General features: G+C 42.1%; 1 protein-coding gene across 5 annotated transcripts; it reads left to right on the forward strand.

The window, feature by feature from the left end:
- Window positions 1-58: 58 nt before the first annotated feature.
- On the forward strand, window positions 59-19,483 carry NRSN1 (neurensin 1). Of its 5 annotated transcripts, none has more exons than XM_013977470.3 (5): window positions 59-188; window positions 2,214-2,289; window positions 6,289-6,327; window positions 7,833-8,030; window positions 17,895-19,483. In XM_013977470.3, exons 3-5 carry the CDS (start codon window positions 6,289-6,291, stop codon window positions 18,291-18,293), a joined length of 636 nt encoding a protein of 211 aa, XP_013832924.1. In that variant the 5' UTR covers window positions 59-188; window positions 2,214-2,289; the 3' UTR covers window positions 18,294-19,483. The 5 variants fall into 5 exon arrangements, with proteins under 5 accessions (XP_013832924.1, XP_005665686.1, XP_020955448.1 ...); XM_005665629.4 differs by having other exon boundaries at window positions 2,217-2,289; XM_021099789.2 differs by lacking the exon at window positions 6,289-6,327.
- The last annotated feature ends 1,074 nt before the right edge of the window (window positions 19,484-20,557 follow it).

The following is a 20,557-nucleotide window of genomic DNA, read 5'->3' on the forward strand; positions in this document are numbered from 1 at the left end:
TGCGCGGGCACGCGGGACGCCCAGCTGTCAATCACGCGCAGCCAGAGCTCCAGGAGGCGGGAGCGGCGGTGGCAGCGGTGGCGGCGGCGGCGGCGGCGGCGGTGGTAGTGGCTGCGATGGGACCCCAGCGAGAGATCTGCGGCTAGCTGGCTGCATTTGCTCCACGGGTCAGGGGATCGCAGGGGCAGGTAAAGCCTTGCGGAGCCCAGGGGTGAGGTTTCCTAGACTAGATGTGTCTTTCTCCCTTTCCTCTCCTCCCTCTCTCCTCACGCACAAATATTCATATTCTCTTTCTTTCTCTCTCTCATACACACACACTCATTTATACTCACTCGCATTCACACATACTTAACTCGTTCACATTTATTATATGGGCACAAATCTCTACAAAACCCCGTGCATATTGAAATCCATGAACACATACAAATGAGGAGTAGCCAACCCATGCTCTGGCGGCTTGTGGTTTGTGTTATGTAAGAATTTGGGAGGTATGCAGGGAATACTCAAGACTTTCTTTCCTGTGAGACCAAAAAAAAAAAAAAAAAAAAAAAAAGTTGTGTATTAGGTCAGAGTAAAATATATGTATTTGGAGTTTACAAAGCTGACTTGATTTCTTTTCCAGGCTGAATTTAACCCCTTTGCCCTCCCCACTCCCTTTGCCATATCTAAAGATGTTTGAGTGTTTTGATATGATCTCAGCACCTGTCTTTGTATTGTTAGAAAGGGGCATTGCATGGGGGTCGGACCAAGCTCTCAACCTCAAAAAAAAAAAAAAAGCAGAGCTGGAGTTAACAGCTGATGTTTACTTAATTGGTTCCTGGCTCTGTAGCAGAAAGGTATTTAGCACCTTCAAGAGCTCCTTGGGCTCCAGACCAGGCCAGCCTTTGGTGAAGGGCATATGTGGGGTCAATTCCTTCAAAGTAAAGGAGGAAGGAGACATAAAAAGAAGGGACTTTTAACTGAGAGAGACAGGCACAGATGAGAGACAGACAGACTTGTTTTCTTTTGCTTATCCAGACCTAGGATTCTAATATAATTTGCTTCTTTCCCCAAACCTGCTCACACACCACCCACAAAATAAAATTTCAGGAGAAATAAACAAGACTTGCCAAAGGTTGGCTTGGCCATGGTTCATACAGACTGAACCTGGAAAATACAGAAAACAATTTTTCAGGCCTCAGCTAGACTTCCACACCTCAAATCTCAGATATTCTCCTGCGACTGGATGGGGAACTGTTCATCAGAAAGAATTCTTAATGACCTCTCGAAAAATCAGGTCCCATCTATTATTTTATTTCACATGACTAGAGTAATGTAGGAAACCAGTATCTCTATAGCTGGCAATGGCTTTTTAATTAAATCTTGCATGGGCACCTGCTTTTCTTAGGCAGATGGAAAGTAAAATGATTATGATAGGAAGAAAATGGATAAAGGTACAGGAGTAAAAATCAACCTAATGAGTAAATCATCCAAAGAGCCTTAAAGTCTAAAAATGCATGTAAATGGATCAGAAAATACAATGGCAATAAGATTAATTTATTTTACTAATATAATGAAACAAGCACAGGCACCAAAGAGATCACGTCTGGGATATCCAGGAAGCAAGTCGTCTTTTTATCTAGAATTTATAAAACAAAATGGATCAGTATAGTTGGTCTTATCAACTACATGGAATTGTATCAAAATAAGAATATATTTGTATAATGTGTTGCACTTTACAAAACCTTTTTCATTTATATTGTCTTACCCTATAAACTCCCATGAGAGTCCATTAAAAAGTTGTAAAATAGGAGTTACCATTGTGGCTCAGTGGAAATGAACCTGACGAGTATCCATGAGGATGTGGTTTCAATCCCTGGCCTTGCTCCATGGGTTAAGTATATGGCATTGCCACGAGCTGTGGTGTAGGTCTCAGATGCGGCTTGGATCCCGTGTTGCTGTGGCGTAGGCTGGCAGCTGTAGCTCCAGTTTGACCCCTGGCCCTGGCAACTTCCATATGCTGCAGGTGTGGCCCTTAAAAAAAAAAAAAAAAAAAAAAAAAAGTTTTAAAATGTTATACTTTTATAAAAAAAGAAAAAACTCTCTCTGCTCTTGAACAAGTCCTTTGACAATATTTTTGTCAGTGTTAAATGATTCTTTACAAATTCTAAGCATGACTTACAAAATTTAGACTTTTATGTGGATCACATTCTGCAGAGATTTTTATTCTTAAGTAGGTTTCAAGAATGAGCCATTAAAAGGAAAGGTCAAAGAGTAAACAACAGGAAGAGGAAGCGGAGGACTGCAAAGGTAAGACTCACACCTTGTCACATGTACAGTCATAAGCACCTTGTGGTCTGCGTATGGATAAAGAGATTTAAAGAGAGTATTTGTTCTTTTCTCCTCTCATTTTGGTTTTGGACTTTACAATACCTTACTTAAAAATATATCTCAAAGGGGTAAAGTAATAAGATAACTGCACATCAGTAACCTCCCCTTTTAAAAATTATAAAAGTGCCTACATATCCACTGACTTAGAATAAAAATTCAGGGAGTTCCCGTCGTGGTGCAGTGGTTAATGAATCCGACTAGGAACCATGAGGTTGTGGGTTCGGTCCCTGCCCTTGCTCAGTGGGTTAATGATCCGGCGTTGCCGTGAGCTGTGGTGTAGGTTGCAGACGCAGCTCGGATCCTGCGTTGCTGTGGCTCTGGTGTAGGCCAGTGGCTACAGCTCCGATTCGACCCCTAGCCTGGGAACTTCCATATGCCGCGGGAGCGGCCCAAAGAAATAGCAAAAAGACCAAAAAAAAAAAAAAAAAAGAATAAAAATTCACAACGGAGAACCGCAGTCTCTACCACTGTACCAGGACAATGAAATATCTCTGAAATGATCTGTTGGAAGAAACACATTTTCAAGTTTTAAGGCCATGCTTATATAATTCCAGAATGCCTGATTTAAAAGTAAAAAAGCTGTTAGCAGGCTTTCATGCCTTCCTGCATCCGCTCTGAGTCTGATTGTTCTAAGTGAATTGACCTTTTGGCGTGGTGTTGGATAAATGGTCTAAATCAGTTATGTGCCTATACCTTGCGGCACTGGCCCTGTGGAAACGTGGCTCTAATGGGAACTTCACTCTCATTATCTCAGAATGATTTTATGGGAGAGAAAAGCAGTATGAAAAATGGAATGATCTTTCAGAGAGAATAAATAGAACAGGGCCTGTGCCTGGCCTCACAGCTGACTCACACACAGAGCCATGGGAAAACACTCATCCTTTTTGTGCCTCAATTTTCTGCCTCTCTTCTCTCAAGGAGACCGCGAAGACAAATAATATAAACTCCGTGGTGCTCTTTGAGTTTCATGAGGCATAAAGCCTTTTTTCTGTTTTCATGGCTATGAACATTTTTCAAGTAAAATAAAAAGCAACCGCTTCTGTTAGACTGAAATGTAAAGTTCCAACATATTGATACTCTAGTGTAATGGTACACATAGAGCTCATGGTAGTACATGCATGGGTTTGTTTTCTGAATAGAGTAATTGTTCAAGGAATTCTCAGCATATGTATTTTTTCTGCTGCAAACACCTCGTTTTGGTGCTCATTTTGTTACGCTTAACTGCTTCAGAAGTGTTTCTTCTTCTAACCCAAGAGTCAATGGAGAGAAAAATGTGTGCCCGCTCATCTTTGTGACCACCATCTCACATTATCTGGCACATAACTAGTGCTTTAAAAACACCAGAGGAAAGGGAGAATGAAAAATCAAGGACCGCTCAGGCCATTATACACACTAATGCATGCAGCATGCTGTGCCAAGAAATTTCAGCGGAAAAGGGGACAGAAAATGCCCCTTCCTTGATGAAGTTTACACTTGATCATGCACACATCTGTCAGACCGTCAAATAAACCACCTAACAGAGGACCAGGTAGTAATAAGTGCTGTGAAGAGAAAGAAACCTAGACAAGGGAATAGAAAGTGACAGAGGGCTGATATTTCTTATGCTCATTGTAGAAAACCTCTTAGAGTTTGGTAAGGGAGTAAAGGTACGATTTCTTTCTCTCCATGAGGCCCTGGGATATAATAAGTGTGCTGTGTGGCTGAGAATTGAATATCCATTCAATGTATAATTGTGCATGCAGTTAAGATAGATACCATAGAAAAATAATAAAAAGAAGAAAACCATAGATGGATCCTCACTTATTGACACCTAGAATGTCCTTCGGCAAGAATGAAAACATTTCCCCATTCCTAGATGACCAAGTTACCAGCCACTGCTTCTGCTTGTGCTCCATCATGATGGCCTTGCTGGCAGTGAGGATGCAACAGCTCCACAAGCGTGTTTACAAATGAATACTCATTTAAATACAATCCTGGAGAATGTTTTTACCCACCTCCCCCCATGCAAGCACTTCCTGGGATATGGAGGCTTTCTCTTAAGAAAGGAGCCTGTTCAGGATCCATCACTTAATAGGAGTCATAGATTTAACATTACCATTTTATGCTGCTGCTACCACATCTATTGAAACTCAAGCACCAGAATTCTCATGAAACTTTATTCATTAAATAAATGCAGAGGGAAGCTAAAATGCCTTTCGTTGCATGTCCCTTCCCTTTCTTCTCAACCCTAGATTACCGTAAAATCATTGCCCAGTTTTTAAAGTGACTTTATGAAATGACCTTATATATCTTCTTTATGATACTGGAAGTGTCAGTCAACCAAGTAGATTCCAAAAAACTGTCACATTCTCTATATTGGGATCAAAAGTTACTGACTTTGCTATGAGGAAGGTAACGCTGTTGAGATTTTATAGGTGCAGAATTTCTACTCTAACATGTTATATTGTAAAATCCAGCAAATGAACCGTCTCCTCTAAGAGTGAATCCCAACAAAGACTATGGAAAGATGTATAAAAGCTCTGACACCCACAGGGACTACTCTTTTAGGCAACATACACTATCCTGAAGTAACTTATTAAACAAATAGACAACACAGAACCATTCAGTCTACTAAATACCAAGTAACTCACCTAACTAGTAGCTTATATGCTCCTTTAAATTGAAGCTTCATGGATACTGTAATAAAGCAATCTGACAATCATTATGAGTATGGGATGAGATGGGAAATCACTAAACCCAGTTGTTTATCCAACAAAAATAACTGACTCATTCTGTAAATTCATGGCCGAAGACTCCTAAAAAAACTATGTCTGCAAGGAATTAGAGGTTATCTAGTCCAAGCATCTTATTTTAAGGAAAATGAAACCATAGCCCATAGAGGTTTCTGAGCTTGCCTAAGAAATCAAAACCCCTAAGTTGTGGATCAAGAAGTGGCATTAGAGTCTGTTTCCTGCTCTATGTGGTTATCACAGCACAGGCCATGTTCTTGTACTTTGTATGTCTGGAGGACAGAATAAGACTCACTGAGATTTCTTTTCTGAAATGTTATGTAACATCACTAAATAACCATTCTGACTTAGAGTAGAGCCTTCTATCACTCAGGCTCAAAGATATTTTTTTAATGACATTTTCTATTTCTTTTATGATCTTACCCATATTGTGTTCAACAAAGTGGGACTACTGAGTTTCATGCTATAAAGCAGAAACATTTAACCTAGTGCAAATGGTACAGGAAATGACTACAATATGTCACATGGTCCCGCCCTGCATCAAAGCTAAATCCTGAGAAAGAACAACTTCAGCATCACAGAAAGAAAACTCTTACTGTTGCTATGAGGGATTTTTTTTTTTTTACTCCTATCATATCTATTTTTGTCCTTTTTTCATGGTAAAGTCTCCAATGCATTGTAGAAAAATCTGAACATAAATATTTGTATGAGTTGGTTATGATTATGCAAGTATATGATTCAGTCCATACTCCTGCTTACTGTATTGTTGTCTTTCACCTGCTCCCTGACTCATGGTATAACCTTTAACAGATGATTTTTCTATTCCTTAGTTTCTTCAGTGACAAAGCAGACTTAGTAATGCTAATCCCATCTCCCCTTGACTGAAATTTTATTAGAATATCTTAAAAGAAAGTGCCCTTAAAATGATTCCACTAGTAATAGGTACTTATTCATCATCTTTGCTGTATAAGAATTAAATAAAAGATACTGAAGAGTTCATCCTAGCATTTAAAATATGAAAAGTAGGTTAATGAAAGAATTTGGTCCAGCAGACTTTGCTGCTCTAATCAGGCAAAGTTCCTTCTGAAACCTTGATATTTATGAAATAGTATCTTGAAATGTTAAAAAGCAAAAATACAAAAAAAAAAAAATTTCTTCCCTGCTCTCTCCTCCTGAATGATTTCTTTAGATGGTAGCTGGACCTGAAACAGGAAGAGGTCACTGGGAGGTAAGCACTAAATGTAACAGGGACCAACACTTAAAAAGATGATGTTTTGGTCACCTCACTAACACCTGTTTGCAGCATTTTTTTAAGATCAGGGCTGTAGCTTCCATTTTGATACATTTTCTAACGAAAACCCATTCCTGCCCACTGAGAGCACACATGTAGGAGATATTCTCATGGGTTTACTTTGTGACCATGGGACAGTGAATCCCTGGGTTCAACTTTGATTTTAGCCCCAGGATTCTATCCACCCAAACCAAGTGGCCACACAGGAATACTTGGTAGAATTTTAATTTTTCCTTATAGAGAAACATCACTACTTGGTTTCTTGACAAGTAATTGGAAACACTTAATATGTCTTCTCACCACCCTGAGAGAACCTGGTTCAGTGGAAAAATAACCTTCCATCTAGTTCCTTGCTTTGGTACATTGAGACAGAGAAAACTGTCTAGAGTTTGAAACTATGTCCACACAGGGAAAACCACCTAAAGGATAAGTGAAAAATCTAAAAATGTACTTCACACTTCCAGCTACCTATTTATCTGCTTATAGGGGGATCAGAAAAAAAGCAAATAACAAACAGAACTACTGAAAATTCTCTTACCAAAATTTCTCTACCTTAACAATTCCTTTTTTTTCCCCATGAATTAATACCCAAGTGCCTCTCTCTAAGGTCAAGTCAGGTTGAAATTTCCATCTTAAGAAGGCAAGTCCCAAACAACCCACCCAGAGCTTTGTCTGATTAAATAAGTCTCTGAATTCTAATTTATAGTAGACATTTAATGGAAACTAGTAAAAGGCTAGGTATACCCTCTGCATTATGCTCTACCATCCCATATGGACAGGTGTATCCACAAATAATGCCCAAAATACCAGGAGTTAGAGGTAGTGAGGGTAAATTATTGGTCAAGGCATTTGTGATTAGTAAAGCATGAAGCTTAAGTTGCTCAACAGCTTTTTAAATACAACTTGACAATCGTTAGAGCAGGATACATGAAATCTGATGGCGAAATTTCAGATTGCTACATAACATCATGTAGGTTCCACAAGGGACCATGGTTAAACATCAGAGAGGACAGTCCAAGACAAATTCCATCCATAGCCAGTGAGAGTGCCGGCCTAATTCTTTAACATGGAAGTGTAAAGACCACTGGATTCTAAGGGAGTAAAGATTTCTTGTCAAGACATTGAAAATCTCAGCTTCTTTGTTGCCATTTCTCATGTGCTTCCTGCTTAAATGTTTGCATCATTTAAGTAAGCTGTGCCATTATGCCTCATTTCGTTCATGGAGAACCAGTTGTAGTCATTGAGGGTTTGGGATAATTTTGCACTTGGTAGAGAAGAGCGGCTTATCAGAAAGACAGGTGTTTAAAAGTGTCTCTTCTCTCCAGAAAAGACCATTGTTCAAACAGGCTGACATTATTCTGCATGGTTCTTACTCTTCATGTGCCTTTTGATCCTGAGCCCAGAGCTCATAGGGCTGATGCCTATGGGTATTGTCATTCCAGCTGGGAAGGATGAGTTCCTGCAGCAACATCTGTGGGTCCAAGCAGGCACAGGCTGCCACTGAGAGCGGGTACCAGCGCTATGGAGTCCGGTCCTACCTGCACCAGTTTTATGAGGACTGTACCACCTCAATCTGGGAGTATGAGGATGATTTCCAGATCCAGAGATCACCTAACAGGTGGAGCTCAGTATTCTGGAAGGTAAGTAAAGAGCACGTGTCTAACTCAGGAAATGGAGAAATCATTGGCTTTGGTTAATAATTTAACTGTTGAGAACTGAGAGGCCTGGAACTCTGCATGTGCCTCCATCTCGGTGACACCAAGTACAGTCTTCTTCCCTTAGGAGACTATAAACTTTGGCCTGAAGAAAACCTCTAAACACAGCACAATTGTTGATTTGTAGGTTAAACGTAAATCAGTATAATTGTCATCATTATTATTTTTGCTACTGTTATTAATGTCCCACTAAATTCACCAATATGGAGCCATCTAAAGGGAAAACATGCTTTAAGCCTCCTTTCAGGTTTGGTAGATGTCATTTGAAAAATTACAGTAATTATTTGATAAACATTTAGCCAGACTCATCCTGAAAAATTACAGTACTTATTAAAAGAAATAGCTGAGTATCTACCACTATCCTATCACGGCAAGCTACTGGAGACTTAATAGTTGGGGATCTAAGAGAGATCACGCTGAGACATAATACAGTCAACCAGCTCTGTCTCTACCAGATATGCGGTCATGAGGCTCTCTGAGCTTCAGCTTCCTCAAATGGAAGGAGCATCACTAGACAGTATGTTCAGTCATTCAGGAGATTAGTGAGCACCTGTTCCATTCCAAGAAGTTGCAAAGTACTGGAGATTAAAGTGGTAAACGGGAGAAGAAAAAGTCCTGCCCTCATGGAACTTACAATCTGTCATAGGAAACAGACTACAAACAAATACCCCACACAATAAAATAGTGGCAAGTGCTAGATGAGAAATCAATCAGAGTAAGAGGATAGGGAGGGATGGAGAACTAGTATGTGGATATGCTGATCATAGAAAGCCTTTCGGAGGCAATGACCTTTGAGCAAATACCAGGATAAGCTGAAGGAATAGACCATAAAGTTATCTAGGTGAACGTCATCCTAGGCTGGGAAAATAGCAAGTGCAAAAGCTCTGAAATGGGAACAAGTTTGGTGTGTTTAAAAAATAGCAAGAGATCCAGTCTGGTTACAGTGGAATGAGATGGGAGAACAAAGAACAGATGACAGATTCAGAAAAATAACAGGACACAGGCATTTTGTGTAGAGCCTTGTAGATGATAGGACTTCGGCTTTTACCTCGAGAGAAGCCCCCCCGGACATTTCAAGCAGATGCATGACATAATCCAACCAATGTTTTAACAAGATCATTCTGACTACAGTGCAGAAAATAGATTATACAAAGATAAGGGTAAAAGCACCTGGATTATTAAGAGGCTATTAAAGTACCCAGGCAAGACATAATGGTAGCTGAGATTAGGGTGGTGTCAGTGGAGATGGTGAGAAGTAGTCAGATTCAGCATCAAGTTTGAAGGCCAAGCTGTCAGGACATGCTGGCAAATTAGACAGGAGAGAAAAAAGAGTCAAGCATGACTCTAAGACTTGCAGTCTGAGCTCTTTTTAGTGAATGATATTGTTTACAATTTCCTGGGATGGAGAACACCAGGACAGCAGTGGGGTGGGTGAAGAATCAAGAGTTTGATTTTGGCACTGCTACAGTAGCCACGCCTTTGAAGCGTGCAAGTGGAGATCAGTAGCAGCAATTTAAATACACCACTTTTCTTTCTTTTTTTTTTTTTTTTTTGTCTTCTTGCCTTTTCTTGAGCTGCTCCCGCAGCATATGGAGGTTCCCAGGCTAGGGGTCGAATCGAAGCTGTAGCCACCAGCCTACACCACAGCCACAGCAACGCGGGATCCGAACTGCGTCTGCAACCCACACTGCAGCTCACAGCAATGCCGGATCCTTAACCCACTGAGCAAGGGCAGGGATCGAACCTGCAACCTCATGGTTCCTAGTTGGATTCGTTAACCACTGTGCCACGACGGGAACTCCAAATATACCACTCTTCAGCTCATCACTTGGAAGTTACTGTGTATAAGGCACTAGACTAGATAACTATCACCGAAGGAAGAGAGTATAGAGTGAAAGAAAAGACATTGGGATATTCCAACATTTAGAAATCAAGGAAAAGGACACGGATGTTGGAAGGGATATTGAGAAGGTGCAACTTTAGATAATGCCGTAGATTCCTTCCAGGTCTAATATTCTGTTTTGGAGGTTTCCAATCACCCCCATCTTTCTCCCAAAAGATCCCAGAAACTTTGACATTGATACTGACATAAACTTACAATTTATGGGCAATAGAGTTTAAGAAGAGGGAATGCAGCATAATGATGATTTTGAGCATGGACTCTATCCTCATATGACATGGGTTCAAATTCACCTCTTCCATTTAATAGCTCTGTAACTATGGCCATTTAATTGACTTTAATGACCCTCTAATGGTGATCCTTATAGCACCTACCACATAAAATTATAAGTAATATTTACCAAAAGCTTAAAACAATGTTTCATAGGTACTTACTAAGCATTTAATGTATTATTTCCTATTACCAGATGTCATATGGAACACTGAGCTCTGAAATAGAAATAAAAACTAAAATCTAGTTAACAAATAAAATATTACATAATATAGTTGTTACCATGGATTACCCAAAAACTGTGTTGATTCAAAATCTTCTAATGTCAGGTACTCTGTATTATAACTGGCCAAGCCCACATTCTTATTCTGTACAATGTCACCTCTGATGAATCTGCACTGGCCTGGACCAGCAAAATACATAGCCAAGCTTGGCACATCTTGTATTTACCCAGATAAGTGGGTGGTTGCTTCTCTATGTGTCAAAAAACAAATATTTGCCTGACGGATCTGTTGTGCCAAGAGCCTAAAATGTCACTGACATACAGAATGTTATAAATGCTCATGTGGTTCGAAAGCACTAGGGGTTATATGATTTGGGAAGCTAGGTGTAAATCCGTCAAATAAAACATGGGTATGAATTTAAAATAAAGAACGCTCAGTATATTACCAATCCCAGAATTCACAGTTCAGATCTTCTTCCTTCTATTTTACACAAACAAAATCCAAAAGTATTTTTTCCCTGTTACGCTAGACCCACTTCAGAGAATAAAAACAGGCTAAATGGAGATTATATTCCAGCAAAATCCAAATCCTAGACTCATATCCTAAATCATAAAACACTAGACTGGGCATTCGGAAGCCTACAGTCAACCTGAAAAATCAAAGGATTCACTGTCTGAGAGATCTCACCTTTACCAAGGGAAGAAACCAGCTGCTCTTGGGTTTCCTCCTGGGAAATACAGGTGAGTTCATGCCAGTGACTGTATGAAGTGCCTTTTTTATAGAGAAAGGCACCAATTATGTACATTCCTATTATGATTTTTCAATGTGTTTCCGTTTATTTCAAACTGCATCTCATAAGTGGTTCAAGATGTGGGCTCCCCCTTTCCCCTCTTCCACTCCAGTGTTGCTCAGGTCTCAGGGGTCTCTCACTGGTGGCCACACTCATAGAGTCTCAGCAGGACTCTGCCACTAAGCCAGCTCCTTAGCGGTGGGCAGCGTGGAGGGGCTTCATGAGAAGGGAGATGGGAATCAAATGGGCCTGAGTTAGGATCTTTGCTCTACCAACGGGACCTACGTAACACTGATCTCGCAATGCTGTTCCTTCTTTCTACGAATGTTTTTATGCCTGCTGTGCCTAAGACTGTGGTGGGGTCTGGGATTCAGTTGTGGATATGACACTGTTCTTCACCTGTGAATAAGATGTAGCCTTGACCTGATGGAGCTCACAGTCAAATAGGGAAGGCAGATGTGTGCACAGATTGTTACAATCCAAGGTGATAAACTCTCCTGTAAGAGTCATCCCAGTACTTACTGGGAGAACAGGGTTTTTGGGCAGGGAAGACCTGATGCAGCCTGGGGAGGGAGTTACTCCACAGAAGAGCTCACAGGAACAGGGCATCCACATAGAAAGAGAAGATCGCAAAAGCCGAGTCACGAGAGAAGATGGCACGCTCAGGAGATGGCAGACATTTCAGGGTGGCTGGGGTGAAAATTTAGAGTTGGAGGATGAGGTCAAGAGATGAACTCGGGAAGGTATACAAGGGCTGGGTGACAGAAGACTGAAAGGCTGTGAAGTAGAAATGTCTCCAAAACCATCCAGCTTGATTGAACACAGTGAAAGGGCAGGATAATAATAAGGCTGGGCTTTCTTGGGAAGATTGTGTCTCAACCAGGTGGAAACTGCCCCCCAACCCTCACACACAATTTTATACAATTTTATTCTCTGTGCCTCACAGGTTCTGGATTACTGCGTGGTTGCCTCCACCACTATGAATTTACCTGGTGCCTGCAACTGCTGCCAACTGCAAAAATCTATGTGCCATGGTCCTACCTACCCCCTGCCACCCGCAGTCTTTGCCCAAGTATGGAACATGCTGTGGTGGAATTTTTCTTTCTCATCCTTGCACTTGACCTTGACTAAGTCTGTTGCCACTTGATCATACAGCAAACAGCCAAAGTCCCACAGATATAAACTAATGAGAGCAGTCTTCACACCCCAATAATTCTTTCCTCTCCCCCAGGGTTATCCTTCCTTCTAACCCTCTCCTCAGTGCATATTAGAAACCTCCCAAAGGCTGTTTATCAGCGATGGGCAGGTACAAGGCAAGACCACTTCCTCTGTAGACTTACTAAAAGTGACCCTGGCCCCCCTCTTTTCTATCAAGACCCTCCTATCTGTCCCAATGTCTGTAGTTTCCCCCTAAGTTAGAGTTTTGACTTACATCTTGGATGTCTCGTCAAAGTTTTGCTAAATACTAAGGAGTTGGTTTTATTCTAGAAATGAGAGGAGCTAAGGATGCCCCTTAAGAGGAGAAACCATGTGGTATTAATTTTTAAAAAAACATTTCTTAGATGGCACTTGAAGGATGGACAAAGAATGAAACTAGCAATGGAGACCATCAGAATGCTGTTGCAATGATCTGGGCAATATTTAACAATGTTTCATAGCTGTGGTAATGGAGAGGAGAAGCTAGATTCAAGAGAATTTTATAAGGTAGAATCCATAAGATTTAATTATCCTTTGACTATGAACATGAGGAAGGACTCAGCCAGTGGGCGGATGGCAGGAACGCAGAGAAATTGGGAAGGAACATCGTTTTGAATACCTGGGGTTTGGGGAGCCCTTGGGACATTTCTGTGTAGATCTTCCTATTGGCTGTCAGAGCTATGGGGCTGACAGTAGAGCCCCAGAGAGAAATCTAGGCTGGAGTTGGAGATTTGGTAATCATTTGTAAAGTGGAAGCTGGGACTGTGGCCACACATGAATCTAGAGAGAACAGATTGAGTAAGGAATGTGAGTCAGTGCTAGAACCCTAGGGAACACCAACAACTTAAGAGTGTCTGGCAAAACAGGGCAAGAGAGAGTTGTTAGGGACATAAGATGTAGACGCAGGAGAGAGTTGTGTCAAGGATAATAATTGGTGAGGGTTTTAAGAAAGTGTAAGTGCTTAAAATCAACAACCGCAGACTCTTCAAATGAGGAAAGAAAAGAAAAATTGGATTTGATGATTAGAAGGTCATCAGTTTCCTCAGAGAGAAGTTTCCGTAAAATGGTGGAGGACAAAACTTGGCTACCAAGTTTAGGAATGAGTCCAAGCAATGGCTGGGGGGACACTGGGCTCTAGAATACGTTTTTTTGTTGTTGTTGTTTTTTGGTGTTTTTTTGGATCCACTTGAAGCATGGAGAAGTTCCCAGGCCAGGGATCAAACCCACGCCATAGCAGCGACAATGCTGGATCCTTAACCTGCTGCCACCAAGTCACCAGGGATCGCCTCAAATAGCTTTTGAAGACAGAAGCAACTGTATGTGCTCCCAGGCTGGAGGAACTGAGCCTCTGTAAGGTAGAGGAGCTGATGCAGAATCTTCCTCCCCAGGTGAAGGAGTGCTGTGCAGACTGTACAGGTGAGGCGTGTGAAGGAAGGACCTAGATCCTAGCCTGGCAGGGTCACTGCTTTGTAAACTCGGTGTCCCCAACAGGTCAGGCAAGAAGGTCAGGACAGATGAGTTAGAATCTGCCATCACTCTGGCAGATGACACCACTCAGAGTTCAGGTCAGCAGCAGCCCTAATGGCTGATGAAGAAGAAAAAAAGCCGGTATTCACCCTTGCCACACTTCTGAATTTTACCTCTCACCCAGATGGCTTCTTTCGCATGTAGCTCCATCCAGAAACACACACACACACACACACACACACACACACACACACACACACACACACACACACACACACACACACACACACACACACACACACACACACCTCTTCCCTGCCATGCTAGTTCTTGCTTCCAGCAGTCATTACTGCCTCCTCTCTGCCAGAACAGCTGTGTTGCTCCTGCTGCCAGCTCTGCTGTCATGTTCCGATCTCATCAACTCACCCAGATACAACCAAGGGGGTGTTGGTCAAAATAACAGCAGTTTCTGGCTCATAGCCCCCAGCAGCAGAAGGTCTGGAATCCAAGTTCTCCTCCATGTCCAGTCCTCCTTCCCAGCAGCAGAGGCTAGGCTTTCCCTCATCCTCCTCACAATCAAGAGACTCACCAGAAATTACAGCACAAAAACTGCCCTTGCTGCTTTTTTTTAAGGTTTGTTTGTCAGACCCTGGAGAGGTCCTTCTTTCTCTCACCATTGGTGTTGATCCAACCACAGCACCAGGCCTGCGGAGGGTGGGAGAGGGTTACCCAGCAGCATTGCAATTCTTTTGCATGGCTCTAAACAGAACTGGTTTGCTCTCTTAGAACCTTTTAAAAACTTTGTGGTGCATTCCTTAAACTCTATTTAATAGAACCCCTTTATCTCTCAGGCCTGGGACCACTTCAACTTAAAACTGTGTCCAGAGATCATTTTTATGATGCTGTATGGCCTTACTCCCTCAATTTCTATTCCATTCAAAACTCCATGAATTATTACCAACTTAATCCATGATACTAGGATTGAGCTGATGTATCCCTCCTATTACCCTCTCAGGGAAATATTCCCAGCATTGCTCCTTCACGCCTACATCCTAAGCCCTCCCTGATGTGTTTGAACAGGTTTTAGAGAACCTCATTAGATTTGCGTTGATGGCATCTTCAGAATCTTGGGGATTCCATAATCTTCATTACCTCACACTCTCGCCACCCCCACAGATGGTAGGCCTCTCTCTGATACTCTGATATAGCAGGGAAAAGGGAGAAGGCTCAAGGAGGCCAGCCTCCTTCCAGTTCTAGAAGGGAGCAGGAGTTCTGCCATCTGCAAGGCATGGTTTGCCTTTTAGCTTCTGAATGATATTTCAGGAGTGGATTTGCCTCCATAAAGCACTGCTCAGTTGAGGAGCAGGCTGCTCTGACAGTCCATCACCCAGCTCTGGATTCAGCAGCCTGGTAGTTTAAATCAGTCTGTCAGGAATATTTATTGGGCCCAAGCCTGCTGTGAGAGCTAAGGAGAGACAAGACAGAAGTAGAAGATCCGGCACCCTGGCCTGGAGTTGCTCTTTAAGAATCTTAGAAGCTGAGATGGATACATTGCTACTGCCCTCGATTTTTGAGAATCAGTGCCAGTTCTTGAGAGGGGAGGTAGTTTAATGACATATGAAGCATGTCACCATGGATGATATTTAAGTTAATTTCATTGGTACATTTGGAATTTTCCAACATGAGTCATTTTTTTAAATGTTATGAATAGTGATTAGTTTTTGAAGATGAATTTATTAGCCACCATTCTTAGAAAATGTAGAAAACCATCCAAAGTGTGATATTTTACAACTCAATTTCTTCCGAAGTACTTATCTCTTATGTAGAATCGTTTCTATTTTTTCCACCAAAGATGTTATACCAACTCTTTGTTTTTCAGTTTCTTTACAATATTACGTAGTGGAAAATTTTTCACACATGGTGAGTAAAACTCTATTGTAATTTAAAAAAATATTAGAAGGTAATGTTACAAAATAGTAATTGGTGAATGAATATTCATAGGAGAGTGAAAATGAGGAATGGGGTTTAGAAGTCTTATAGCCTGTGTTAGAGCCCAGGCATACCACCTGCTTAACTGAGGGACCTGAAGCTTCAACCCTAAAAACCTCAGATTCTTATAGGTGAAATGGGGATAAAAATATCCACAACTCACAAGATGCTGGTGAGGATTAAGACTATTTCTGAGTCATAATAGATGCTGAGTAACACTAGTTCTCTTTCCCCCTTTGTTAGAGTGATGGGTTTGCTAATGAGGTGTATTACCATGAAACATAACAAATAAATTAGATAAATATACTTTAGATGTTCAAGATTAAATGGTGTTAGGCATTTATTTTTCCACCCTTGCTACTCTAACTAAAAGCAATTAGGAACGGAGGGAATGAAAAATGTATTTAAAAAATAAGCTATATTAGCTATACTTTATTCCAAGTACTAAGCAGTGGTTGCAATGCTCTTGCCAATATAGCATATTTTACAAGAGGCGCATTTCCAAATAATAATAGCTACTTATTACAGTGTATGACTTAGCAAGGCACAGGGCTGAGTGCTTTCATGTGTGGTCTCATTTAGTCTTCACAGCTCTATGAGGTAGGTACTATTATCATTTATCATTTTATAAATGGGAAAATTAATGAGAGCATTTAAGTAAATTCCCTTCAATGATTCACGTACTAGTTGTCAATGCTAAAATCCAAGCCTGAGTCTGTTCATCCCAAACCTCTGGCCTTAAACCACCAAATGGTATATTACTTTCCAATCTTCAGTGGGTTAACATTTTATTAGAACTTGAGCTAATGCAGTGTCATCTATACCTGTTGCTCTTACCATTTCTCAACATCTGTACAAGGAAAGCCAAAATCATTAGATGTTAGAGGAGAAAGAGCACTGGCCCAAGGGTCAGATCTGTGGCTTCTAGCCCATCCTCTTCTACTTGCTAGCCGTCCACTCTTGGGTCAGTGATCTTCCCTCCTTGAAGCTCCATTTCCTTGCCTATAAACTGGTAATGATGGTTTCTTCTCCACTTACTGGGGAAAGGAGTGACTAGTTACACAGACTAATGGCCTCCAGACAAAATCACCAGGAACTTATCTCTTTGTTAAATGAGTTGAGTGTATACATTGCAGCAAGAGAGAATGACAACACAGGGGCTCCTGGGCATTTTAATAAGAGAGTGAGAGCAAAGATTATTATGGGTTGTGGGCTTTGGTTGGGTGATTTGCCAGGAGAGGGGAGGCATTCCACAGGAGCCAGAGTTGACTCTGCATTATCAGGGACAATCCAACTCTATGATTGGGTATCTTAATAAATTTTATCTATATGGAGGGCAGACTAGAGTGAGGCTAAAGCTGTAACTGGTGAAGAAACAGCAGTCATTTATAAGAGGTGGGCAGGAAGGGTAGTGCTTGGTATTTTGTGGTTTGTACAATGACCTTGTTTCTGTCTGCACTTAGACAAAGTTATGAAGTGGTCTTGGTCTGTCTCACTTCGTCACGGGCACAGAGTGATCTTGTCTGATGTTGAGGTTCTGCAAGATTGATTGTACCCACAGAACAACATGGCGCCAATGTGGGGCCCAGGCCAGCTTCTGACACCATCAAGGCCTGGTGAATAGGGTGAGGCCAGCTCCTGGGTATCAGGGCTGCTCTTCTCTTGCTCAAGACCAAACAAGACAACCTAAGCCAAGGTGGGGAGGGGGGGGTCTGTCAATTGCAAAACACTGGACAGGCAGCTCAAAGGAAAAAATCCAGACAGTGCTAAAGCTCCTGGGTGGCATCAAAATCAGAAAGGTCCTTCTTTCACCTTCTTTAACCAGAAAATTATGTAAGCTTCTCATACAACTTGTGCATAGATTGGGAAAAGTCTCAAGAAACAAGACAAGCCCTGCTCCAGAGGGCTGGAATACCCAATTTACTCTCCTATTTTGTTGTGTCTTTCTCTAGGTCGGACTCATCTCGGGCACAGTCTTTGTGATTCTCGGATTGACTGTTCTGGCAGTGGGCTTTCTTGTGCCCCCCAAAATTGAAGCCTTTGGCGAAGCCAATTTCGTGGTAGTGGACACACACGCTGTCCAGTTTAATGGAGCCCTTGACATGTGCAAGCTGGCAGGTGCCGTTCTCTTCTGCATTGGGGGCATGTCCATGGCAGGGTGCCTGCTGATGTCAGTGTTTGCCAAAAGCTACTCCAAAGAAGAGAAAATCCTTCAGCAAAAGTTTAAAGAGAGAATTGCAGACATCAAGGCCCACCCCCAGCCCATTACGAGAGCTCCAGGCCCAGGGGAAACAAAGATACCAGTCACTTTGTCCAGGGTTCAAAATGTTCAGCCTGTATCAGCCACCTGAAATGTTTTCCACCCCAGCCTCCCCCCCTCCTCCTAATGTACGAGGTGTTACGAGGGAGCAGGCCAGTTCAGGAGACGATGAGCGTTTGATGTTGACCTGCCCCACCTAGGGCTGTGCTCCGCTGCGGGCAGCATGGGAAGTGAGCTCACATTCATTCCCTTCAGTGGCCCTGGGGACAGTTGATGCCATGTGTCAGCCTGTCACCTCTGGAACTCCTCTCTCATATATTGTGACTTTGTGTCATTTTCCATGTTACTGGAAAGCGCTGAACAGTTTAGACCAGCCTACCGATGGCTAACGTGGTCCGTCTTACTTTCCAATGTTGGTTCTTCTAATCTTTCCTGTGTGGTGCTGCCTTCCTTTCCTTGTCTCACTACATGTAAGATACTGTTGTGTGTGTCCACAGAAAAATCACGTTCCCTGATTTTGACCCAAACATTGGTCTTTTAACCATAACTCGAGGTTCTTGAGATCAAACACATACCTATCGGGATTCTCCACAAATCTTTTTGTTGTTGTTGTTTTCTCCAGTTTTTCCTTCCACTTAAAAAGCTAAAATTGACAACTGGAGAATCTTGGGAAAGAAACTAGTATTAAGAGAATCTATTTATGTAGTGTCCAAGAGCACTGAGTTAGAAGCCAAGAAATTTGAGTTCCTATTAGTAGCCAGCTGTGTGATTTTGGGGAAAGCACTTCACATCCCCAGGCCTCAGTTTTCCCGTCTGTAGCTGGGGGTCCTGGTCTGTGATGTCGGAGGTTCCTTTTTTGCCGCGTGTCCTCGTGTTTCCACGACGAAGGATGTTTACGGTGTTCTTGTGGCTCTTGCCACAATGGGATTCTTCCGGAAGGTCGCCGAGTCAGCAGCCCCCATGCCATCTACTCTTAAATCTCCAACCCCAGCAGTTTACACAATGCCGTCCTATTTTTTATAAAGGCAAAATAAGCCATCCGCAGATAAGGAACCCCTGAGTAAATGATAACTTTTAAAAGGGTCTTCATTCTCCAAGAAGATGTTTTCTTCTCCAGTAAAATGTACCTCTCATCCCTTTGCACTTTTATTTAATCTGTGGATTTCAGCTAGACTGAAGAAAGTGGAACACATGACCTTGGTATCCTCTCAGAATCTGTGCCACCTTCCAGGGTTTTTTTTCCCCTTCCTTCACTGGATAAATAAAATATGTGAACGAGCAGAACCTGAATTGCATTGTCATTCCTTTGGTGTGGCTGTTTTCTCTCCTACATGTAATTTTCCATCCTGAGGCTGAGGGAGTTCTGCTGGTCCCCAGGCGAAACCGAAGAATAAATGAAGCAATTAGTGCTTTTGTGCACAGGCTTTGTTTTGCATCATCTGGCATAAAACTCGGGCACATTGGCATCCTTAACAAGGATTGTTGGCCAGGTTTGGGTGGAATTGTTCTAGTTTCCTCGAGTTCTTACCTTCCTGTGGAAATGCCATTTTACTTTTGTTCTTTGAAGCCTTATTCAAGCCCCCAAGCACCTGTTCAAGGCAACACCATGTTGGCGTCTGTGTTGTGTTCCAAGGAAACTTTGAGGATGAGACTTGACATTTAAAGACCTCCAGAATGGAAAATAATGACTGTAGGGCTTGGGAATTTTTAGGTCCAGGCATGAAAACAGTCATTAAAAAATAAGAAGAAAAAAAAAAAAAAAGCAGTTCTGTTCCTCAGAGACCTCAAAGGGCAAGATGAATGAAGTAGGAGTTGATTCTGAAAGAGCGATTCGACCATTCAGCGTGCCCAGTCTTCCTAGAGCTGCCCAAATTTTGTGGAGATAGGTACTTAGAAGGCCCCTCCCTCCCAGCCTGCAGAGCACGAATTTAGGGATAACAGGAAAGCTGAATGGGCTGAATGGTATTAGGAAATACAGCTTTGGCCACATGTACTCAGAGGGTGGGAAGCAGCAGACGTTACAAAGCCATGTTCAGGCCAGTCTGAGCAGACATCAGGTTATGGCAAACCCAACAGTCCTAGAGCCTTGGTCTCAGCCTGCTTGCTGCCACTGAACCAATCTGTCAGTACCAAAATTTAGGAAGCAAAGTAAAACCACATCCCTAGAGCTGGGAGAGAGGTGGGACAGAAGTTGGTGAGATTGCAACGGGCGAAATCTGGAAATGAGTTCTGGCCTAGAGAGCATGTAAACAGAGGCACGTGGAGCTAGTAGAAACCTTACGTGATGCAGGACCAACCCAGGCAGAAAACCCCACCCCCACCACACGTCAGCATGGATCTAGCAAGCTCCCTTTG

This window comes from Sus scrofa, chromosome 7, assembly GCF_054392235.1.
Source record: "Sus scrofa isolate SSC_HxYL_T2T_F1_AM1 chromosome 7, Sscrofa_HxYL_maternal_Yorkshire_Landrace_v2.0, whole genome shotgun sequence".
In the NCBI taxonomy this organism is placed as follows: Eukaryota; Metazoa; Chordata; class Mammalia; order Artiodactyla; family Suidae; genus Sus; species Sus scrofa.

Coding starts and splice junctions, on each gene's coding strand:
- NRSN1 (XM_013977470.3), top strand. CDS start 6,289: ATGGTAGCTGGACCTGAAACAGGAAGAGGTCACTGGGAG. Junction 6,328..7,832: donor CAGGAAGAGGTCACTGGGAG/GTAAGCACTAAA, acceptor TTGTCATTCCAG/CTGGGAAGGATGAGTTCCTG. Junction 8,031..17,894: donor GGAGCTCAGTATTCTGGAAG/GTAAGTAAAGAG, acceptor GTCTTTCTCTAG/GTCGGACTCATCTCGGGCAC.